Source organism: Neoarius graeffei, chromosome 4 (assembly GCF_027579695.1).
Source record: "Neoarius graeffei isolate fNeoGra1 chromosome 4, fNeoGra1.pri, whole genome shotgun sequence".
Lineage (NCBI taxonomy): Eukaryota > Metazoa > Chordata > Actinopteri > Siluriformes > Ariidae > Neoarius > Neoarius graeffei.
The window spans coordinates 2,258,311-2,284,120 of NC_083572.1; the positions used below are offsets into that span (position 1 = coordinate 2,258,311).

General features: G+C 43.9%; 1 protein-coding gene across 6 annotated transcripts; it reads right to left on the reverse strand.

Moving 5' to 3' along the window:
• On the reverse strand, positions 1–25,810 carry card14 (caspase recruitment domain family, member 14). Of its 6 annotated transcripts, XM_060918613.1 has the most exons (22): positions 22,962–22,993; positions 21,859–21,932; positions 21,603–21,740; positions 21,054–21,260; positions 20,769–20,887; positions 19,246–19,404; positions 18,996–19,115; positions 18,273–18,398; positions 15,103–15,249; positions 14,872–15,006; positions 14,212–14,318; positions 12,871–12,938; positions 12,604–12,655; positions 12,152–12,368; positions 11,750–11,876; positions 8,067–8,304; positions 7,904–7,967; positions 7,186–7,300; positions 6,887–7,045; positions 4,008–4,126; positions 3,754–3,869; positions 1–2,487 (listed from the first exon to the last, which is right to left on the reverse strand). In XM_060918613.1, the coding sequence occupies exons 1-22, from the start codon at positions 22,976–22,978 to the stop codon at positions 2,280–2,282; spliced, it is 2,832 nt and encodes a 943-aa protein (XP_060774596.1). In that variant the 5' UTR covers positions 22,979–22,993; the 3' UTR covers positions 1–2,279. The 6 variants fall into 6 exon arrangements, 5 of the variants coding, with proteins under 5 accessions (XP_060774596.1, XP_060774597.1, XP_060774593.1 ...); XM_060918614.1 differs by lacking the exons at positions 21,859–21,932; positions 22,962–22,993 and adding an exon at positions 25,405–25,810; XM_060918610.1 differs by lacking the exons at positions 21,859–21,932; positions 22,962–22,993 and adding an exon at positions 25,405–25,706 and having other exon boundaries at positions 14,872–15,003.

Here is a 25,810-nt window from a genome sequence, read left to right on the forward strand (position 1 = left end):
TAAACAAATCCATGTGTAAAAATTGACAGGACAAAGACAATATAAAAACAGAGTACAAGTTAGATTATGACATCATAAAAGGGTTGAGTTCTTCCTCTAAAAGCTGGTGAAATAAAAAGGTTCGGATTAGATGCCTGAAAGCACTTTTGGAAGACTGAGACTGGATATGACCAGGTAAACCATTCCAAAGGCAAGCACCAGTATATGTGAAAGAGGACTGTCCAAACGCTCTAACAGAAGGGATGAGCAGAGACGGGGCCTGAACGGGTAAAAGACAAAAAGCTGCACTCCATCAGGCAATTTAACTTACCAGTCTAATAAATTATTGAGAATTATTAATTTTCAACACAAGGCAGTTTTTATGAGCACAGCTTTTGGTCTTTAGTGATCAAATTCCAGATTGCTACGTTTGTACACATGCACTCTATCGGGGATAAAAACCATTATCTTATACTTTTTGTTGTAGCAAAATCAGTGTGCATCTATTATTTTGGCTGTTAGTGTTAGCTAGTGCAAAATGGCCAAAGAACACAAATACAGCATAATTTTTTTTTTAATATTTACATTCTGCGACAGACAGTTGGTAGTGATCCTTTGAGGAATGAGTTTGTTTCCGCCCTGTGTTGTACTGGGTGGAGTTAATTCTAATGAGCTCCCTTTGTGATGTAAGAAGGGGACACATTTTCTTACCTCAGCAGCCCAAAGGAAACTGCACGGATTGTTTTATTTCAGAGTTTGTGGGTTTTTAGGCACTCAAGAGACACAAGTATGTGTGTGTGTGTGCACAAGCTTTTCACGGCAGGTTCCCTTTAATCAAATGGAATCAGGCAAACATTTGCTGATCAGCTTCTTTAGTTTCACACTGAAGTTACAAATTTAAAGTAAAGAGCACAAGTGATGGTTTTTTTAACAGACCAGATTTTATTGGTACCTGAGAATCGCCTATTTGTGGGAGAAAATGTTGTTTGTGTAAATCACACATAACACGAATCATGTCTGACAGCAGGGGTCTGAAACACACAGCCCAGTGAAGGGTGGAGTCCAGCTGAGTGTTTCATCTTATTCCAATTAAAATGGTCTTTAGGGCTGCAGTTAAAATTGAATTAATCAAGAAATTAAATTTAAAAACAAACAGTTCTGTTCTTCCACCAGGTGGCTAAATAGAGCAACTGACTCAGAATAAACTCAGCCATAAACTCTCCAAACTCGAACAGAATGTGTTAATGATGTGCTTCTTCATAAACAAGAGAAACATTAGAGGCTGTGACCCCATCTCTCACAGCCACAGGGGGTGAATACTTATGCAAGCACACATTTTTATATTAAATATTATTCTATAAACATATTTAAGAGAAATAGTTGTTGTTGGTCAAATGAGTTTGACAATGCTGTCTTAGACAAAATAAAAATAAAAGTGTGTGTGAGATTATATTCAGTGGTCACCAGGCCAATATGTGTATACATATATAAATATAATGCTTTAATAGGTTTTCTGAACATAATAATATCTACAGTATTGGTGTGTATAAACAAACTCTGCAAATATACACAATTAACATAAATAAATAAATTAGCATATTTTATCTCCCTATAGTATAGTATAGTATAGTATAGTATAGTATAGTATAGTATAGTATAGTATAGTATAGTATAGTGTATGACCAAAAAATATAGGAAGAAAACTAAAATCTGTTTGAGCTGGTATGTTCATCTCTGTCACACACACACACACACACACACACACACACACACACACACACACACACACACCTTAATTCCTGGGATTACTGCATGCTAGCAAAACCTTTATATGTCTTAGAATTTATTCAAAGTAAAAAAATAAAATAAGAAAAATCACATTTCAAAAAAAGAGGCTGAAAAATATTAAATATTTAACGGCAGAATTTAAACTTCAGTGAACTTTTGCACTTCACTTTTTTTGTTTTTAATTTGGTGCAGTTTTGCCCCCTATACAACACCAGCGAGTAACACATTAACATATTTATAATAATTAACAAATACCTAAATTCCTCATGGACCATACAGAAGATGTGTAACATCATACAGGACTTGTTTCACTTTATTCAGCATGAACCTATGTCATGTTTTTGACACCTCTATGTTCACCACAAATTAAAAACACAATTCTTATTATTTAACTAATATATTTACAAACCTGACTTGGTCATGTGACCTACAGATTTAATTTTGCAGTGTTTTTTTTTTTTCTTCTTCACTGCTGTTGATGTTCTGTGTCTCATGGCACAGGTTAGTGTTCGTCACCAGAGGTCCGGCTCGACCCAGACGATTTTGTGCTGCTCCTCCTGGACGATGTGCTGCAGGTTGTCCAGCAAGGCGGTGCTGTTGCTCCAGCTTTCAGGGGGAACGGTGCGGTACAGGCAGGGCAGTTTGTCCAGCAGAGGCTCCTCGCTCCAGGAACACTCCAGCAGCTGAGTCTCCGTTATCAAGCTTTGACGAAGTTTCTGTCTGTGTGCGGAAAACAATGCAGGATTCAATGCAGCGCCGTTTATAAAACTGATGCATTTGAGGTTCTGCGTTCATCAGTCATAAGTGAATAACACTGATTATCTCATTACAGTGGCACCTGTGAAGGGGTGGGGTATATTCAGCAGCAAGAAACAGAGCAGCCAGTTCTTGAAGTTGATGTGTTGGAAGAAGGAAAAATGGGCAATGAGCTGAGTGACTTTGACAAGGGCTAAATTGTAATGGATAGCCAATTGGGTCAGAACATCTCCAAAACAGCAGGTCTTATGAGGTGTTCCTGGTACACAGTGGTAAGAACCTACTAAAAGTGGTCCAAGGAAGGACAATCAGTGAACCAGCAACAGGGTCATGGTATCTAAAGGCTCACTGATGCACATGGGGAATGAAGTTAATGCTGGGTATGATAGAAAGGTGTCAGAACACACAGTGCATCACAGCTTGCTGCATGTGGAGCTGTGGAGCTGCAGATCAGTCAGAGAGCCCCTCATGACCCCTGTCCAGCACCGAAAGCACCAGAGCTGGACCATGGAGCAATGGAAGAAGGTGGCCTGGTCTGATGAATCACATTCTTTTTCATCATGTAGATGGCCGTGTGTGTGTGTGTGTGTGTGTGTGTGTGTCATTTACCTGGTGAAGAACTGGCACCAGGATGCACTATGATAAGAAATCAAGCCAGCAGAGACAGTATGATGCTCTGGGCAATGTTCTGCTGGGAAACCTTGGGTCCTGACTTTCATCTGGAGATTACTTTGACACGTATCACCTACCTGAACATTGTTGCAGACCTTCATAGCAGCAATATTCCATCTTTCAGCAGGATGATGCTCCGTGACACACTGCAGAAACTGTTCAGGAACCTGACAAAGAGTTCAAGGTGTTGATTCGGCCTCCAAATTCCCCAGATCTCAACCTGATTAGTATCTCTGGGACGTACTGGACAAACACGTCTGATCCATGGAGGCCCCACCCACAACTTATAGGACTTAAAGGATCCGCTGCTGAACATCCTGGTGCCAGACACCACACACACCTTCAGAGGTCTCACGGAGGGGGTTAGAGCTGATTCAGTGGCACAAGAGGAACCTACACTGTGTTAAGCAGGTGGATTTAAGCTTATGGCTGATTGGTGTGTGTGTGTGTGTGTGTGTGTGTGTGTATTGCCCAGCTAATGCAGTTTCTCATGGACATGGTTGAAGGTTTAATACTGAATGAAGAGTGAGAATGTCCGGTGTGTATGAGGTTGCGTACTTCAGTCTGTGAGCGCTGCGTTCTGTCGATGTGATGAAGATGATGATGGGGAAAATCTCAGCGCGGTGCAGACGCCGTACACAATCCAACCCCAGTGGGAGAACACAGTGAATGCCCTAAACACACACACACACAAATTACTTGTTTAAATCATAAATACCTCACCAGAGCCCTGTATACAACAATTACTCTCTCCCAGATTGTTTTCACAGGTTGTTGTGAAATGATAATGGTGTGTGTAAAGAGTTACGTACGCGTTTCATGATCTTCTCGACTCCCTGCACGGTGTAACAGCAGTGTGTGTTGGGTTCACACTCCTCCAGAACCTCACCCTTCTGCATCTGTGCGGCGTGTTCAGAGGCACTCAGAGTCTCTGACAAGATCATCATCACCAATTACAATTTGTTTTCCCTCCATACATTTTTTTTAAATATGAAAATGTATGCAGTGGCATCACTTTCTCTCATAAACATGAAAAATCATTTTTAGGGACTTTTTCTTTCAGAGACGATCTTTAGAGTCATTTGGAGCTCAGGAAATCAAGCTGAAATGAAACGCTGATAAAAATCGAGGAACATTATTATTAATAAATACAACCCCGATTCCAAAAAAGTTGGGACAAAGTACAAATTGTAAATAAAAACGGAATGCAATGATGTGGAAGTTTCAAAATTCTATATTTTATTCAGAATAGAACATAGATGACATATCAAATGTTTAAACTGAGAAAATGTATCATTTAAAGAGAAAAATTAGGTGATTTTAAATTTCATGACAACAACACATCTCAAAAAAGTTGGGACAAGGCCATGTTTCCCACTGTGAGACATCCCCTTTTCTCTTTACAACAGTCTGTAAACGTCTGGGGACTGAGGAGACAAGTTGCTCAAGTTTAGGGATAGGAATGTTAACCCATTCTTGTCTAATGTAGGATTCTAGTTGCTCAACTGTCTTAGGTCTTTTTTGTCGTATCTTCCGTTTTATGATGCGCCAAATGTTTTCTATGGGTGAAAGATCTGGACTGCAGGCTGGCCAGTTCAGTACCCGGACCCTTCTTCTACGCAGCCATGATGCTGTAATTGATGCAGTATGTGGTTTGGCATTGTCATGTTGGAAAATGCAAGGTCTTCCCTGAAAGAGACGTCGTCTGGATGGGAGCATATGTTGCTCTAGAACCTGGATATACCTTTCAGCATTGATGGTGTCTTTCCAGATGTGTAAGCTGCCCATGCCACACGCACTAATGCAACCCCATACCATCAGAGATACAGGCTTCTGAACTGAGCGCTGATAACAACTCGGGTCGTCCTTCTCCTCTTTAGTCCGAATGACACGGCGTCCCTGATTTCCATAAAGAACTTCAAATTTGGATTCATCTGACCACAGAACAGTTTTCCACTTTGCCACAGTCCATTTTAAATGAGCCTCGGCCCAGAGAAGACGTCTACGCTTCTGGATCATGTTTAGATACGGCTTCTTCTTTGAACTATAGAGTTTTAGCTGGCAACGGTGGATGGCACGGTGAATTGTGTTCACAGATAATGTTCTCTGGAAATATTCCTGAGCCCATTTTGTGATTTCCAATACAGAAGCATGCCTGTATATGATGCAGTGCCGTCTAAGGGCCCGAAGATCACGGGCACCCAGTCTGGTTTTCTGGCCTTGACCCTTACGCACAGAGATTCTTCCAGATTCTCTGAATCTTTTGATGATATTATGCACTGTAGATGATGATATGTTCAAACTCTTTGCAATTTTACACTGTCGAACTCCTTTCTGATATTGCTCCACTATTTGTCGGCGCAGAATCAGGGGGATTGGTGATCCTCTTCCCATCTTTACTTCTGAGAGCCACTGCCACTCCAAGATGCTCTTTTTATACCCAGTCATGTTAATGACCTATTGCCAATTGACCTAATGAGTTGCAATTTGGTCCTCCAGCTGTTCCTTTTTTGTCCCTTTAACTTTTCCAGCCTCTTATTGCCCCTGTCCCAACTTTTTTGAGATGTGTTGCTGTCATGAAATTTCAAATGAGCCAATATTTGGCATGAAATTTCAAAATGTCTCACTTTCGACATTTGATATGTTGTCTATGTTCTATTGTGAATACAATATCAGTTTTTGAGATTTGTAAATTATTGCATTCTGTTTTTATTTACAATTTGTACTTTGTCCCAACTTTTTTGGAATCGGGGTTGTAATATATTGGAATTAAACAAAAAATTCTATTGCTGAAAAATCTAAAGAGAAAACCTGGATCACAGCAGGACAGGGTTTAGTGATAAACTAATTTATGTGCCAAATATTTTTAATTATTAAATATTATCAGAGGGGTTTTTTTTGTGAAAATCTTCAGCAAATTTTAAAACATTTAAATTTTGTCCACTTATTTATTTACTTACAGAGTCTCATCTCATTATCTCTAGCCGCTTTATCCTGTTCTACAGGGTCGCAGGCGAGCTGGATCCTATCCCAGCTGACTACGGGCGAAAGGCGGGGTTCACCCTGGACAAGTCGCCAGGTCATCACAGGGCTGACACATAGACACAGACAACCATTCACACTCACATTCACACCTACGCTCAATTTAGAGTCACCAGTTAACCTAACCTGCATGTCTTTGGACTGTGGGGGAAACCGGAGCACCCGGAGGAAACCCACGCGGACACGGGGAGAACATGCAAACTCCACACAGAAAGGCCCTCGCCGGCCACGGGGCTCGAACCCAGGACCTTCTTGCTATGAGGCGACGGTGCTAACCACTACACCACCGTGCCACCCATTATCATTATTATTATTATTATTATTATCAGTGATTTTTTTATGGTATAAAAGAAATATTAAAGCATTTAAATTTTGTTCTCTTATCTATCTGTCTATTTATTTATTTTTGTTTCTTTGTTTGTTTGTTTGTTTGTTTGTTTGTACTCCTTTTTCACACATCACTTTTTCTTCAAGCATTAACTCGAGCTTATATTTAACAAAAATGATTCATGTTTATTTATTTACATTGATTTATCTATTTATTGCTGTTCTATGCTTCATTCACATTGTACACACACACACACACACACACACACACACACACTGTATAAACGTAACGCAGAGTGGTCTGTGGATCTATTTTCCGTACCTGGCTCACACAGCTGGTAGCCCTTCTGCTCAGCCAGTCGTTTATTAAGGACGCCCCCGAGGATTGTGGGAAGCAGGAGGATGGGGCGGCACACGGGGGGGTAGTGAGGGGTCACCAAAGTGTAGGGCATCAGGCTCACAGAGCCAGGCTTACCATCATCTGAGGGGTAAAAACAGGGGGCAGGGGGCAGGAGGAGGAGACGATTCAACCTGGATTAGAGGAATGAAGTGACTGCAGTGATGTTTATTATTATCATTATTATTATTATTATTTTATTATTCTCTCTCTCTCTCTCTCACCGCTTGGTGAGTTGGTGGTGTTGTCCTCCTCCACACTGACCCACAATGGGTTCCTGCCCTGTTGTGCTGTACTGACGATCCGCACAGCCTTCTGCTTCACCTGCGCCCTCTCCACCTGCACACACACACACACACACACACACACACACACACACACACACACACACACACACAGCATTACACTTTGCCTACATATAATATAAAGCAAAACGATCCTTCAAAGTGCCCATGATAACAAGACTGCTCATTTTTATTGACGCCGCCTTGTTGTAAAGGTTACCATGGTTACCATGGAGACCTCTGATATTTTTTAAAATAGATAAACAGAACTATCAAACAAAATCCAAACTGACAGCTCTAGTTCATGCCACAGGTGACGATACGATATCTTTACCATCATTTATCCCTCAGGACTGCGGTACATTCTGCACTCTGATTGGTCAGAAGAGGTGGTGTTGATTAATTCTCTCTAACAGCAGCCCTGACAGTAGTGCAGGTTTATATTAATGCTCTCGTTCTAATACGTTATCGTTTCTATAGTAACAGCTCAGTCACAGGGACGAGTACAGATATATAAACAGATCACGAAAAATGGTGATTATGGTGAAGTTTTCTAAAAGGAGACCTTTATTATTGAAGGAGGAAGAAAAAAGGAAGGAGTCTCCAGTGTCGGAGCTTTGTAACAAGAAAAAAAACAAACAAACAGGAAGTGCTTTACCCTTCTGTATGCTTGATGTTGAAAGGAAAGATCCTCAATCGCTCTGATTAACTGCCTCTGTGCTCTACACAACACAAAAACAACACAACGCTCCTGAACCTCTGGAAAAAAAACACTGTACTGTACTCGACTGTATTACAATCCAAAATGGCCGCTGTCTCACCTGTAGAAATTAGGCACACGCCCACTCTTCACGTCCATCAGCTGACTGCTGTGGACATGGCTCGCCCACCAGTAACCGTCCTGACCGTAGTGACTGTCCGTCACGTGCAGGATGTCGTTACAAGTGACAGACAGCATCCCGACTCCGCCCCTCGCCAGTGACAGGTTCACTCGGACGTAGAAGGAGTCGCCTGAGGTGACCTCACGCCTCTTCAGCTGCTGGAGAAGATTCTCATAGGCTGAGGGGCAAGGGTGTAAGGGTGTTAAAACCATTTTAGGTTAAAAAAAAAATCGATTGCGTTATATAGAGTGTCTTGCATAAGTATTCACCCCTTTCCACATTTTATAGTGTTACAGCAAAGTATCTTGGAAAATTACTGAAAAAAATGAAGAAAATGTAAAAATAATTACACTGATCATTAATTGCTAATCAAACATATTATCAGTAGCTGAGTTTATCACTGCCCCCTAGTGGAATAAGTTAAAAACTAGCTTTTTTTGCACAAATTTTTCAATTCAATTACAGTCCACGAGACGATTTAACTCTTGAACACAAATTCTAAATTCCTTGGTGGATTGGATTACAACCTTTACGTGAACCGCTCTCAGGGCGTGGTCTGTATGTTTCACAGCCCGGGTGTAAACATATAGTCAGGTGCATAAGCATTTGGACCTGACTAACACAGTTTTCGTAGTCACTGCCACAACGGATTTGAAACGAAGCCGTCGTTCAAGATATGACTGAAGTGTCGACTTTTAGCTTTAATTCAAGGGCTTTGACAAAAATATTACATTAAGTCTTCAGGAATTACAGCCTTTTTCACCAAGCAAAGAATTCTGTGATCATCCACATTAGCTGGTTTCTGAGGTCTTCCAGGGATTTTGGTGTTGCTGAGCTCACCGGTGCATTCCTTCTCTTTAAGAATGTACCACATTGATTTGGCCACGCCTAAAATTTCTGCTCTCTTTCTCTCTCTCTCTGATGAGTCTGTTTTGTTTTTTCAGACTAACGACGACCTCCTTCACTTGCATCGACACCTCTTTGGACCACACATTGAGCGTTCCCATGAACAGCTGCCTAATGCAAATCTAACATCCAGATGTTTTATCTCCTTAATCTGTCAGGAAGTAATGAGGGAACAGGTCACAGCTGGCCATGACACTGCTTCAGTCAATAACTTTTGAGTTTCTGAAATGAAAAAAAAAGGCTGTAATTCCTAAACAGTTAATGCGATGTTTTTGTTAAACGCCTCAAATTAAAGCTGAAAGTCGACGTCTTGACGGTTTCATTTTAAATCCATTCAAATGTGGAGGTGTACAGAGGAAACATCACCAAGATTGGGTCCCAAGTAGACGTAGGTGAATTCTGTCTTGGCTTATTCATGAATGAAGCCAAGACAGAATTCATCCACGTCTACTTGGCCGACACACTGGAAAAAGATGAGAATGAAAAACTCCTCTGAGGCCAAGAGGAATGGAGAAAGAGTAAAATTCTGGGTTCCCTCCTCTGTAGCTCATCTGACATAGCAGAATGGTGTATCATGGGCAATATTGCATTCAGGTCCCTCTGGAAAATCTGGATCCATAGATCAAAAATTCCATTGGAAAAAAGCTACAACTGTACAATGCCACCTGTGTGTCAATTATGCTTTACAACTGTAACAGCTGGGCAGCTCCGCAGACAGCCATAGACAAGCTTGACGCCTGCCACCGAAAACACCTACGAACAATCACAGGACATCAATGGCCAAACAGCATGATTTCAAATAAAGCTCTGTATAAGCTGTGCAATACCAGCCCACTATCAACATAAGTAACACATGCCAGGTGGTCCATGTTTGGACACATTCTAAGAATGCCAACCGACACACCTGCACAACAAGCACTGGACTTTGCTTTAATAGGGTCTAATAGATACAAGTCCAAAAAAGGAAGGCATTGCAAGAACTTACTGAGTATTCTGAGGGCAGACCTCAAAGAAAGAGGACTAGGATCGTTACGGTCAGAAAGGAAACTACGGGAGCTAAGGAAGCTCGCGAAGAACAGGACGCAGTGGAGAGGGTTGAAGAAAGACTGATTGCAGCTGCAGAGTGTCCAGACCACTGCAGCAGCAGAACACAGTGGACTACTACTACTACTATTGGGTCCCTGTCCAAATACTTATGGACCCAACTGCATGTTGGCACTTCTGTTCCTTCTAGTAGGGTGGGTTAAAGCCAAGCCTCGCCTCCAAAATATTTTAATAATACATTTTATTTATAAGCGCCTTTCAAGGACACTGAACAGTAAAAAACAAACAATAAAAAGCAAAACAATAAAATAACAATAATAAAATAATAAGAAATCAATAATAATAATAACGTTATTAAAAATCTAAGAGAAAAGGCCAAGCTAAAGAGATGTGTTTTTAGCTGTTTTTTGAAAGAGGACAGTGTTGAGCATTGGCGCAGCGCTAGTGGCAGGGCATTCCACAGCTTAGGGCCATTTACACTGAAAGCCCTGTCACCCATCGAGCAGAGCCGAGAGTAAGGGACCGCTAATAGGTGGGCATCTGTGGAGCGAAGATTTAAAGGTAGCTGATATGGAGTTAGGAGATTTGATAAATAGGGAGGGGCCAGGTTATGTAGGGATTTGTAAACAAGTAAGATAATTTTGTAGTGGATGCGGTATTTAACTGGGAGCCAGTGCAGGTTGTATAGAATAGGAGTGATATGATCCCAGGGCCTGGTGTGAGTGAGTACCCTAGCGGCTGAGTTTTGGACATATTGCAGCCTATTTAGTCGCTTGGCTGGGATGCCATCGAGCAGGGCATTGCACTAGTCCAGTCTTGAGGTGACAAAAGCATGTATAAGTGTTTCAGCTGCAGATGAAGTCAAGCAGGGACGGAGTTTGGAGAGACTTTTCATGTGAAAGAAAGCTGTTTTAGTAATATTTTTAATGTGTGAGTCAAAAGAGAGAGTAGAGTCCAGAATAACACCCAGATTTCTTACTTCAACAGTAGTGGAGGTGAAATAACCAGGAATAGATAGCTGTGAGTGCTCCAGTTTTTTCAAAATGGAAGGGGTGGAAATGAGGATGGCTTCTGTTTTGTCTTGATTTAATTTAAGAAAGTTCTGCACCGTCCAGTTGTTAACTGCATTTAGACAGTTGATGAGACTGGACGGGGGGAGTGGGTAAGAGGGTTTGGTTTGAATATAAATTTGGGTGTCATCTGCATAACAGTGAAAGTTAAGCCCATAATGCTGTATTATGTGGCCAAGAGGAAGGATGTATATTACAAATAATAAGGGTCCCAAGACAGAGCCCTGAGGGACACTATGAAGGAGGGGTGATTTAGGGGATCTAAAGTCTCCAATTGACACAAACTGTTCTCTCATGGTACGATAAGATTTGAACCAGGCTAAAGAAGAACCAGTGATGCCAAGCAGAGTTTCTAAGCGGCTCAATAAAAGATTGTGACATACAGTGTCAAAAGCTGCTGTATTTTGAATTAGACTCTCCAATACAAGTCAGCACAACGACTTGACTTAGATAGTAAGAGTATCCAGCAGTGGGCGGGGCTTAGACCATTTCTGTACAGTATACTGTACATGCTGCGTTTGAGAATAAAAACAAAAGACGACGTCACAGTGGTGATGTGTTAAAAGTGCGTGCGAATGTATATGTGTGTGTGTGTGTGTTTACCATCTTGTTTATTTCGCAGTGAGAGGCTGCAGGGTCCGTTGACCTGCCCGAGCGCCCACAGAGCCTCCTCCATGGTGGAATCTTCTAGATGCATCCGGAGAGCTCGCTGCTCCTTCTGAAACTTCACCTGCACAAACACAGAGGAGTGTAAAGTAATCCTGAGTGCGGTACAAGCCGAGGATACGTAATCACGTGACTGAACAGACGATGCGAAAAGATAATGACTTGTGTTGTTCTTGACGATCAGCGACTACTGATGGAATTCTGAGACGAGTTCACAGCTCGGAACTCAATCCAAACTCACTAACTTTAATGTAGTAAACATACAAACACTTACATGTGGAACAGCATGGTGTTGATGCATACAGTGCTCACTGAAACAGCTGAAACACACACACACACCTCCAGGATCTGTGCCCCGGGGCTGATTCCCACGCTCTGAGCAGGTGAGCCCTCAGTGACGTGATGCACGAAGACACCCGTCTTGTTGCCACCGATGACCTGCAGCTGACTCAGTAGCGCCTCCCCCTGAAAGAACAGAGTCAGAGCTCGGCTGGTGATGCGCACAGCCTGAGGACGGGAACGCACGAGGAACGGAGGAGCTGATGCCCGAGACACGCTGAAAGAGAAGAGGATGAGGATGAGGAAAAGTGATGGAAAGGCAGAAGAGCAGCAAAAAAGAAAAGGAGAATGGGTGACAAGAGGAGGAAAAAGGGAGGAGTAAAGAAAAATTTGGGAGTATAAATGACAATGAAAAATTATAATTTGCTTGTCGTGTGTGTGTGTGTGTGTGTGTGTGTGTGTGTGTGTGTGTGTGTGTGTGTGTGTGTGTTTTTTAGTGTTTAGTAATTTACCTGGTTGTTTCCGGGGAGTCAGGAGGCGGTAAAGTTTTTTCCTCTTCCTCATCTGAAAAATATTCAAATGTTAATATGTGACTTGGACAAAGCTACTCATGGACACACACATACACATCAGGAAAAAAAAACAAAAAAAACTAGCCAAACAAGAAAAATCATTAACGTCACAGTGGAATAAACAAGAATGCAGAAATGAACTATGCGTGTCCAAATTCACATCATACCCAAGTGTGTGTGTGTGTGTGTGTGTGTGTGTGTGTTCACCTTTGCAAAGAAACTCAAATTCATTCTCCAAGTTCAGCAGACAGAAAGAATCATCGTTTATCTCCGGACTGCAGGAAACACACACACAATATTTACTTTTATTTTATTGTATTTTTAATATTTTGTATATTATGCGTATGTCAGGGCAGTATGGTGGTGTAGTGGTTATCATTGTCGCCTCACAGCAAGAAGGTCCTGGGTTCGAGCCCCGTGGCCGGCGAGGGCCTTTCTGTGCGGAGTTTGCATGTTCTCCCCGTGTCCGCGTGGGTTTCCTCCGGGTGCTCCGGTTTCCCCCACAGTCCAAAGACATGCAGGTTAGGTTAACTGGTGACTCTAAATTGAGCGTAGGTGTGAATGTGAGTGTGAATGGTTGTCTGTGTCTATGTGTCAGCCCTGTGATGACCTGGCGACTTGTCCAGGGTGAACCCCGCCTTTCGCCCGTAGTCAGCTGGGATAGGATCCAGCCCGCCTGCGACCCTGTAGAACAGGATAAAGCGGCTACAGATAATGGATGGATGGATGGATGGATGGATGCGTATGTTAAATGTTTCTCTCTCTCATGCAGTACAAACGTTTTATTTGAATATTCCCACAGAGATCTGATCATCTGAACACACACTTTCATCACAGCTATAAATAACAAGAACCACTGCGCAAGTGCACTTTTATTAGTTTCATAAGGTTTGTTTTGTGTGTGTGTGTGTGTGTGTGTGTGTGTGTGTGTGTGTGTGTGTGTGTGTGTGTGTGTGTGTAATAAAAGCGTTTATGACATTAGGACATAAAGCTGTATGTTCCATCTGTTTGTGTTTGAATGATTTAATTCCTGACTGTAAACTTTATGATGTGGCTGTGATGTGTTGAGAGGAGGGGAGACGATCCTGACGCTGTGAGATTCGCTGGTGATTTCTTCCCTAATTATAATTTCTCAGTTTATAAATGTTTAACGTGTATAATTTGTGTTGTGCCTTGAGGAACTGAGTTTACGACTGCATCCTCTTTCCTGCTGAGTCACAAGTGCATGCGAGAAACAAACCTCTGAAACCTGAAGGATGTTTTATTGCACTTTGTTGGTGTCCTTTCAGACAAGATGATCACCTGGTTTTGGTGAGGATTCATATACCGTAGGTGAGAAGATACGAGTGGACTGTCTCAGACAACCTGTGTCTAAAAATGTGTTCATCATATCACCTGAGCAGGTATAACGCTCACCTGAGCAGATAAGAAGGTGCATATGAAGCTCACTTCTCCAGGTTTAAAGCTCATTTGTGCAGGTGTAAAACTCACGTTTTCAGGTCTAAGGCACACTTGTGCAAGTATAAAGCTGACTTCTATAAAGCTCACCTGTGATCACTGAACTCTGGGTCCGTTTCTCTCCTGCGCAGAGAGTCTGAACAGGGAGGTTCCACCAAACTGGACCGCGCGCTATTAAACCCATCATCACTGTCCTGCTGGAGGAAAACATCAAGCAAATGTATAAAGAATGATTTAAAACTCATACAATTATCTACGGGCGGCACGGTGGTGTAGTGGTTAGCGCTGTCGCCTCACAGCAAGAAGGTCCCCATGGCCGGCGAGGGCCTTTCTATGTGGAGTTTGCATGTTCTCCCCGTGTCCGCGTGGGTTTCCTCCGGGTGCTCCGGTTTCCCCCACAGTCCAAAGACATGCAGGTTAGGTTAACTGGTGACTCTAAATTGAGCGTAGGTGTGAATGTGAGTGTGAATGGTTGTCTGTGTCTATGTGTCAGCCCTGTGATGACCTGGCGACTTGTCCAGGGTGAACCCCGCCTTTCGCCCGTAGTCAGCTGGGATAGGCTCCAGCTTGCCTGCGACCCTGTAGAAGGATAAAGCGGCTACAAATAATGAGATGAGATGAGACAATTATCTACACTGATGGAACACAAACGTAGGAAATGCCCTTCATGTGCTCCTGAACACCAGACTGCTGGAGCAAGAGTGTGCAGTGATGATGATTCGTGAAGTGTTTATTAAAATTAGAACCTACTTTATTGTTCTCGCCGTTGTTGGAGCAGCCGGGCAGCAGGGCGTTCATGCGGCGCAGTCTGGGCCGACGCATGGGGCTGGACGGAGGACTGTCACAGCTCATATCTCGACTGCTGTCCCAGCTTAACGATCTCTGCTGCATGAAAAGACCGTTAATGAATAAGCCGATGCAGGAACAGAGCAAAGTGAGTGAGCAGGAATAAGTAAACGAGTGTAAACGAGTGTCACTCACGCTGGTCTGGCTCGGGACCGTCTGCGTCGTCTGTGCTCTCAGAGTGAAGATTTCCTCTTGGAGATCCACCAGCTGTGCTCTCAGTGTGTCCTTCTCCGCCAGACTACTCGCAATCTGGGCCTGTGCCTCATCACGCGCTAGGTATGCCTAAACACAGGGATCGACAAAATGAAGAGCAACTCGCAGAACCTTCATACAAATCCCCTTATTGTATGATGGCAATTTAGAGCACGAAGAACACACCCTCCTAGGAATACAGGATTCTGGAAATGTAAGAAGGTTCTGGGAATATTAGGCTCCAAAAATAAGAAGCCTTGGGAATGTAAATCACTTGAAAAATAGGACTCTGGGAATACATAAGCCCAACCATACAGGGTTCTGGGAATATACAACCCTGAGAATATCGGGCATTGGGAATGTGTATACTTGGCAATGGAGAGTTCTGAGAATACAAGGCTCTGGGAACAAAGGGAACGGGAAAAATAGGACTCGTGAATAAGTAATCCTGCGAATATATGGCTCTGGGAATACAGACGCATGGAAATATAGATTATTGGAATTACTGGGCTACAGAATATTGGGTTCTGGAAAAGCCTGGAATACCGAGTTGTAGGAATTATTTGAATATGTGGTTTTGGGAATAATGGATCCTATGAAGGGCGGCACGGTGGTGTGGTGGTTAGCACTGTCGCCTCACAGCAAGAAGGTCCCCGTGGCCGGCGAGGGCCTTTCTGTGTGGAGTTTGCATGTTCTCCCCGTGTCCGCGTGGGTTTCCTCCGGGTGCTCCGGTTTCCCCGACAGTCCAAAGACATGCAGGTTAGGTTAACTGGTGACTCTAAATTGAGCGTAGGTGTGAATGTGAGTGTGAATGGTTGTCTGTGTCTATGTGTCAGCCCTGTGATGACCTGGCGACTTGTCCAGGGTGAACCCCGCCTTTCGCCCGTAGTCAGCTGGGATAGGCTCCAGCTTGCCTGCGACCCTGTAGGACAGGATAAAGCGGCTACAGATAATGAGATGAGATGAGATGGGATCCTGGGAACATAAGGTTCTTGGGAACATATGTTTCTGGGAAAATTGAATCCTGGGAATGTGTGGTTCTGGAGATATAGGGGTCTGGGAATGTGTAAGCCTGGCAATCTAGATTTCTGAGAATAAACATCTCTGGGAATAAAGGGAACTGGAAAATTATGACTGGTGAATAAGTAAATCTGGGAATACTGGATCCTGGGAATATAGGGTTCTCAGGAACACATGGCTGTGGGGAGTGTGTGGTTCTGGGAATACATGGATCCTGGGAATATAGGGTTCTCAGGAACACATAGTTCTGGGGAATATAAATCCTGGGAATACTGGATCCTGGGGATATAAGGTTCTCAGGAACACATAGTTGTGGGAAATACAAAATCCTTGGAATGTGTGGTTCTGGGAATATAGTACTCTGGGAATACTGGATCCTGGGAATATAGGGTTATCAGGAACACATGGATCCTGGGAATATAAAATCCTGGGAATACTGGATCCTGGGGAATATAGGGTTCTCAGGAACACATGGTTGTGGGAAATATAATATCCTGGGAATGTGTGGTTCTGGGAATACATGGTCCTGGGCACATAGGATCTTGGGATTTATGGGATCTGGGAACCCAGTACCCTGTGCATACTGGGTTTTCTGGGAATGTATAGTTCTGGACTGGAAATATAGAATCTAAATCTATATAAGATTCCCCTTTCCTTCCATTCGTGCTGTCTGTGTTTATTCTCCTGTAAGCTGCAGGACTCTGTGTGACTCCTGAACAGATCTACAGCAAATGTAAATGTGTTGTGGAGTAAACACACACAGAACAGGATGAGGAAGTGAGACGGAGTGTTATGTGTACAACGTTCCACACAAAAAGTGTGTGTGGTGAAGTGAAAGGTGAACGTGTCAGAAACAGACATGTGACTTTTCCCCAACGCAGAAAAATAAACATCATGCAAAAGAAGAGCATCTGCTCAGTTTCCATTAAAGAAATGGGACGAAACTCATCAAGCGAGTCGTAACGGAGCTGAGGCTCGGAGTGACATCAGACTTTTACACTTCAGGAAGAATCTGATCTTTAATCCTGGAGACGAAATGATTATAATATTTAAAGGTAAAACTGTCTGACACACGGCAGCCTTAAAACGGAGCCAAGCGTAAAGAACTAACAGCCCTCTGGATCGTCCATCTGCTGCTCCAAACCCTTTCTTACTTTCATTCTTTCATTATTTCTTTCTTCCTGCAAAAATGTGCAACTGTTTTTCTCTCCTTTTCTCATTTCTTCTCTCTTTCCTACTTCTTCATTTCTTCCCTTCCTTCCATCCTTCTATTGTTCTCTTTTGCTAAATGTGTCACTCTTTTTCTTTCCTTTTATTTCTTCAATTGCTTTTCTCTCTTCTGTGTCATTCCTACATCCTTCCTTCCTTCCTTCCTTCCTTCCTTCCTTCCTTCCACTTTTCTCTCTTTTATCTTTCTGTAATTTTCTTTCTTTCTTTCTTTCTTTCTTTCTTTCTTTCTTTCTTTCTTTCTTTCTTCTGTTAAAACAAGCCATTCTTTTAATTTCTTTTTGTCCTCCTTCATTTTCCTTTGTTTCTTCTCTCAGGTTTATATTTATTTTCTTTCCTCCATTCTCTTTCTTTCTGTCCTTCTGTGGAAGTGTGCCACTATTTTTCTTTGTTTTTTGTTCTGGAATTACTTTTCTTTCTTCTCTTTCTTTCCTACATCTTTCTTTATTTATTTCATTTTTTTCCTCCTTTCTTTCTTACTTTCTTCTGATAAAATGTGCAGTTCTTTTTCTTTCCTTTTGTCTTTCTGTAATTTTCTTTCCCTCTTTCTTCCCCTTCAGCAGAGCCTCTGTGTTGTGAGCTGATGTTTGATTTGAGAGGTGAGGACTGAAGCTGTTGGAAGCGAAAGTTCTGCCGCAGTTCTTTAGTTTGTGAATGTGTTTGTCAGAGGTTTGATGCTAAAATGCAGCATTAATTTCTCTTCCGGAAATAAACTCAGTGTGTGACCTCGATATCGACACCTGACGCCTTTTACTTTCATCGTTCGTCTTTATCCTGAGAGAAGAATTTAAAGCTGTAGATCAAATTTCCCAGAGATTTTATTTCAACGTGGAGTTGAACTGAATTACAATAATAATGAGACTGACCCGATCTCGCTCGGCCCGAAGTTCCCCAAACTGGTTTTGGAAGACTGAACTTTTCTGCTGATACATTTCACAGTCCAGAGTCAACTTCTGTACCTGCAGAGCGACACAGTCCTTCTGCTCCAACAGCTGGAGAGAGAGAGAGAGACAGAGAGGGTGTGAGAGAGAGAGAGACAGGCACACATAGAGAGAGAGAGACAGGCACACATAGAGAGAGAGAGAGAGAGAGAGAGAGAGAGACAGAGAGGGTGTGAGAGAGAGAGACAGGCACACAGAGAGAGAGAGAGAGAGAGAGAGAGAGAGAGACAGAGAGGGTGTGAGAGAGAGAGACAGGCACACATAGAGAGAGAGAGAGAGAGAGAGAGAGAGAGAGAGAGAGGGTGTGAGAGAGAGAGACAGGCACACAGAGAGAGAGAGAGAGAGAGAGAGAGAGAGAGAGAGATTGATTAATCTGGAGCATTAGCATGCTAAGTTCAGCAGGCTGTTAGTGTGACACTGTGATGTCATGAGCCGTATTTGGACAGGATTCGATCTCTGAGGATCTGGAGATGTTCAGAAGCTCAGGGATTTTTCTCAACTAGTACTGCAACCAGCTAGGTCACTTACTATAGCATGTAGACTGCATTTCAAAATAAAAGTCAATTATAAATGCTTTATTTTAATAAAAATATAAATAAATAAACAAACAAACAAATAAATAAATAAAATCCTGAAAAAAAAGGTTACCTCGTTTCTCTCTCTCATTAGTGCCTCGTTCTCGTCTTGAAATCTCCGCAGTTCTTCAGCAAGTTCAGTGCGCCGATCCCTTGCTTCCTCCAAATCCTGGGCCAGGATGTCCTGATGCGCCTGTCTCACACACACACACACACACACACACACACACACACACACACACACACACACACACACACACCTCTGAGTGTTACAGATTCAAGGTTAGTGTGTGTGTGTGTGTGTGTGTGTGTGTGTCTCTCACTGGTGTGATGGTCTCAGCTTGCTGCAGTTGTCTGCGCAGTGTGAGGATCTCATCACGCAGCTGCTGTGTCTCGTTGGAAGACGGTCTCCTCACTGACTGATGTCTCTGAAAATCTGTCTCTATCTGAGCCTTTCTCAACTCACACTGCAGCTGATACACCTGAGAGACAGACAGACAGACAATGGGAGAGAGATTGTGCTTATTCTTATTAATATTATTATTCCTCTTCTTCCTATCATTATTATCCATTCATTATCTGTAGTTGCTTATCCTCTCCTACGGGGTCGCGGGCAGGCTGGATCCTATCCCAGCTGAGTATGGGCGAAAGGCGGGGTATACCCTGGACAAGTCGCCAGGTCATCGCAGGGCGACACACATAGACACAGACAACCATTCACATCCCATAAATCCCAAGATCATATGTGCCCAGGACCATGTATTCCCAGAACCACACATTCCCAGGATTTTATATTTCCCAAAACCATGTGTTCCTGATAACCCTATATTCCCAGGATCCAGTATTCCCAGAGCACTATATTCCCAGAACCACACATTCCCAGGATTTTATATTCCCTGCAACCATGTGTTCTGGAGAACCCTATATTCCCAGGATCCAGTATTCCCAGGATTTTATATTCCCAGGATCCATGTGTTCCTGAGAACCCTATATTCCCAGGATCCAGTATTCCCAGATTACTATATTCCCAGAACCACACATTCCAAGGATTTTGTATTTCCCACAACTATGTGTTCCTGAGAACCTTATATCCCCAGGATCCAGTATTCCCAGGATTTATATTCCCCAGAACTATGTGTTCCTGAGAACCCTATATTCCCAGGATCCAGTATTCCCAGATTTACTTATTCACCAGTCATAATTTTCCAGTTCCCTTTATTCCCAGAGATGTTTATTCTCAGAACTCTAGATTGCCAGGCTTACACATTCCCAGACCCCTATATCTCCAGAACCACACATTCCCAGGATTCAATTTTCCCAGAAACATATGTTCCCAAGAACCTTATGTTCCCAGGATCCCATCCCATCTCATCTCATTATCTGTAGCCGCTTTATCCTGTTCTACAGGGTCGCAGGCGAGCTGGATCCTATCCCAGCTGACTACGGGTGAAAGGCGGGGTTCACCCTGGACAAGTCGCCAGGTCATCACAGGGCTGACACATAGACACAGACAACCATTCACACTCACATTCACACCTACGCTCAATTTAGAGTCACCAGTTAACCTAACCTGCATGTCTTTGGACTGTGGGGGAAACCGGAGCACCCGGAGGAAACCCACGCGGACACGGGGAGAACATGCAAACTCCACACAGAAAGGCCCTCGCCGGCCACGGGGCTCGAACCCAGGACCTTCTTGCTGTGAGGCGACAGCGCTAACCACTACACCACCGTGCCACCCTTCTTGCTATTATTATTATTATTATTGTCAGAGTACACTGTGATCATGCCTGCGCGCACACACACACACACACACACACACACACACACACACACACACACACACCTGCAGGTTGAGATCTCTGCAGCGAATGTTCACTTCTGATTTTTCCTCCACTGCTGCGGTGTATCGTATATACAGATCACACTTTTCATCCTTCAGCTTCAACAGGTCTCTGTGCATGTCTACACACACACACACACACACACACACACACACACACACACACACACACACACACACAAATAATGCATACACAATTTATTCATGTTTCAAAGTGTGTAGGATACCTGTGTGTGTGTGTGTGTGTGTGTGTGTGTGTGTGTGTGTGTGTGTGTGTGTGTGTGATACCTGCGAGGTACTTGCGCAGGCGTGTGTGTTCAGTCTGCAGGCTTTTCTGCTCCTCCACCTGCTGTGTGACGCGTGACAGCTCCGTCTGCAGACTCACACACTGAGAGCGCAGCTGAGCCGCTTCTTCACGCTCCGCCTGCAGCTCCTTCTGTATCCCCGACACCGACCGGACCAAATACTCCGTCAATTCTGAGTACTTTATCAACCCTGAACAGAGAGACAGAGAGAGAGAGAGACAGAGAGAGAGATGAGAGAGAGACAGACAGAGACAGACAGATAAGAGAGAGACAGAGAGAAACAGAGAGAGACAGACAGATGAGAGAGACAGAGAGACAAAGAGAGACAGAAAGACAGAGACAGACAGAGAGAGAGACAGATGAGAGAGAGAGAGATTGAAATTAAATCTAAATGAAATTTCATGTTTGTTTGCTTTTGTATTTTTTATATTACATGATTATATTTTTATATTATTGCCAAGTATTTTCTATTTTAGCTATTATTATTACTATTATTATTATTATTATTGATGATGATGATGAAGGGTGTTACCACTGAAGCGGCTCGGTTCGGTGCTGGGTTTGCGGCCGGTGACCTGTGTGTACAGAGCGGGGTAGTGGATCATCAGAGCCTCCAGCAGAGCCACAGCTCCGTTACAGCCCTGAATACGCAGCAGGTCTAGCATGTGACCTACACACACACACAGAGTTTATTCATTTAATTTACAACTATTCTCTTCTGCAGTTACACAAATAAACACATTTTTATTCCTTAAAAATCTCAGTAATTTCAGTGCAAAAGTTTGCACCCTCTTTATGCAGCAGGGGAAACAAAGTCTTCAACACGTCCACGGTTCTTCTCTTAAACATCTTTCCAGTGCAGCTGTTCACATGAAATGTTGAGGAGACAAGTGACATTAACACAATGAAACAATACAGAAAAAGAAATGATAATATTCCAATCCATGAAGACATTATGTGCAGTAAAGTGGAATGAAACAGGAAGAAAGTACTGAACAGAGTCAGAAACCCAGCTGACTGCACCAGTTCGTTCTCTGGCCTGTGCTCATGAGAACCGGTGGATTAGGGCACGTTAGCAGGTTCGTACTTCTACTCAACTCTGATCACAAGCAAACAAATCATTTGGCACCAGACAAGCGATCTCCCAAGACCTTCACGATAACACTGCCGAGCAGCACAGCAGTGGCATTGGATACTGACGGATTTCTCAAATCCTAAATGTTCCTACAAGCACCAAGTGGAAGGAACATCACTCGACTATCAACCAGACACACACAGGAGCTCCTGCAAGATTTCCGACAACAATAGTGCAGTCCAAAGCCATGGTCTCCATTCTCCATCAGGCCAGAAGACTCCATTACTGCAGAAAAGCATTTCTGAACCTTGTTTGAAGTTTGCCATGGAACATTTGGAGAAACCTGTAGATTACTGGGAGAATGTAGTGAACCCAGATGAGATTATCTCATTCTCATCTCATTATCTGTAGCCGCTTTATCCTTCTACAGGGTCGCAGGCCAGCTGGAGCCTATCCCAGCTGACTACGGGCGAAAGGCGGGGTACGCCCTGGACAAGTCACCAGGTCATCACAGGACTGACACATAGACACAGACAACCATTCACACTCACATTCACACCTACGCTCAATTTAGAGTCACCAGTTAACCTAACCTGCATGTCTTTGGACTGTGGGGGAAACCGGAGCACCCGGAGGAAACCCACGCGGACACGGGGAGAACATGCAAACTCCGCACAGAAAGGCCCTCGCCGGCCCCGGGGCTCGAACCCAGACCTTCTTGCTGTGAGGCGACAGCGCTAACCACTACACCACCGTGCCGCCCCAGATGAGATTTAAAAAAAAAAAAAAAAAAAAACATCAAACGTTTCAAAGCACCATGTTTGGCTCTGCATGTGACCCTAAAACCATCACACCAATCAAAGTTCAGAGGTGGAAGCATCATGGTTTGGAGCTGTTTTTCTTCTCATGGAAATCCAAATTATGGAGGGAAAATGAATGGAGTCACGTCCTGGAAAATTTTTGAGAAGAATCTATTCCCGTCCACTACGATGATGATGATGATAATGATGCTGAACCTCCTCTGCTCCTCAGACCTGCCTGATCCATCCTGATGCCATACGTCTGGTTGAGTCTCATCGCATCGCTCCTGTGGAGGACGGCCCCATATGGACAGTCGAAAGTCACACCTGGAGGACGCTCTGGACTCTTACAGTAATGCTTTTAAGGCTGAGGACTACAGTTGACTTGCTAACTTTAGGACTGCAGTTGTCATGAACAGTTTTGCACTCAAGTTTCCATCAATGAAGAGTTTATAACATCAACCAAACTGACTTCATGTTAAAACTGTTAAAAATGTTATAATCACATTGTCTGTTATCACCCAAATGAGGATGGGTTCCCTTTTGAGTCTGGTTCCTCTCGAGATTTCTTCTTCATGTCGTCTGAGGGAGTTTTTCCTTGCCACCGTCGCCACAGGCTTCATCATTGGGAATAAAATTAGCTCATGTTTAAAGTCATTCAAAGTCTGTAAAGCTGCTTTGCGACAATGTCTGTTGTTAAAAGCGCTATACAAATAAGCTTGACTTGATGATGATAATGAGATGTGGGCAGACTTTCCAGAAGGACAACAATCCAAAAAATCCGGTGAAGAAAACTCAGCTGTTTCCACAGGAGGAAATAAACCTGATAGAACATTTCATTTGAGGATTGCTTGTGGAGAGGAACTAGCCAGAATCCCACCTGGATGCTGTCAGAGATCCGTTTCTTCACACAGGAAGCATGTTGAAGATGTTACTGCAAACACACACTTCTCCACCAAGTATTAAACACATTTCATTTCATTGCATTAAATGCTGCATTGCACTGCAATATCAAGTCAAGTCGAGTTTATTTGTATAGCGCTTTTAACAATAGACATTGTCGCAAAGCAGCTTTACAGAATTTGAACGACTTAAAACATGAGATAATTTTATCCCTAATGATGAAGCCTGTGGCGACGGTGGCAAGGAAAAACTCCCTCAGACGACATCATGGACGATGCCAGTCACCCTCTGCACACCGTCATCAGCAACCAGAGGAGCCTGTTCAGTGACAGAATGCTCCTTCCCAAGTGCAGGACGAACAGACTCAAAAACTCCTTTGTCCCTCACGCCATCAGACTGTACAACTCCTCTCTGGGGGGGAGGAGGGGGAACAGGAGGAGCAGTAGCCTAGCCTGACAATAAGCAATACCGGACAATGTGCAATATAATGTGCAATATCTCTCCTGCCGCCGCCCCCCCCCCCCTCTCCCCACCTTTTTTTTCTTCCCCCCCTTCCTCTCTTCCCCATATCTTACCTCATCTCATCTCATTATCTGTAGCCGCTTTATCCTGTTCTACAGGGTCGCAGGCGAGCTGGAGCCTATCCCAGCTGACTACGGGCGAAAGGCGGGGTTCACCCTGGACAAGTCGCCAGGTCATCACAGGACTGACACATAGACACAGACAACCATTCACACTCACATTCACACCTACGCTCAATTTAGAGTCACCAGTTAACCTAACCTGCATGTCTTTGGACTGTGGGGGAAACCGGAGCACCCGGAGGAAACCCACGCGGACACGGGGAGAACATGCAAACTCCGCACAGAAAGGCCCTCGCCGGCCATGGGGCTCGAACCCAGGACCTTCTTGCTGTGAGGCGACAGCGCTAACCGCTACACCACCGTGCCGCCCCATATCTTATTATTTTTATATTTGTATATGTTTATCTAGAAGTTTTCTCTATTTCTTTTCTCTGTTTATCTGTAATGATGCTGCTGGAATCTTAATTTCCCTGAGGGAACCCTCCCAAAGGGATCAATAAAGTTTTATCTAATCCAATCTAATGAGGAAGAAACCTTGAGAGGAACCAGACTCAAAAGGGAACCCATCCTCATTTGGGCAACAACAGACAACATGACTATAACATTAACAGTCCTGACATAAAGTCAACTGTAGTCCTCAGCCACAAAAGCACCACTGTAAGAGTCCAGAGCGTCCTCCAGGTGTGACCCCTAACTGTCCACACGGGGCCGTCCTCCACAGGAGCGATGCGATGAGACTCCAGCCAGACACAGGGCACCAGGATGGATCAGGCAGGTCCGATCGAGGAGCAGAAGAGGTTCAGCATGTCGATCCTGAGGACTGACATGTAATGGATGTTTCTTAGAAACTAGTGGACGGGTTGAAAACGTATTCCCTCCTGTGCACAGTACAGGTGAGAGAAAGACCTGCTCTCCTCCTGGTTGTTGTGATATTTATGGTTAGATAAATGATAAACCTTCTCCATCACTCACTGGTCCTCATGCTGCGGTTGTTCAGCTTGAGGCACGTGAGGATCTCGTCCTCGTCCAGGTCGCTGAGCACGCGCGCCTGCCGCAGGTACGGGATGAGGACGCACGGGCGCGCGCCCAGAGAGATGGCGTGCCGGTTGTCGTTGATCAGATCCCACAGCTCCTCCTCGCTCATGTCCTTAAAGTCCGGCAGCTCGTGCGCCATGCTGACCACACACACACACACACACACACACACACACAACCTGGAGCTCGTGCACGGACTGCAACACCTGAGCACGCGCACACAGTGAGAGACGGACTTCTGAAACCTGAAAGAGCGTCGGCGCGCGCAGAATGAAGCTCCGCCCCGTGCAGAATGAAGCTCCGCCCCGTCAGTCTCACCTTGACAACGCGCGCGTGGGAAAAC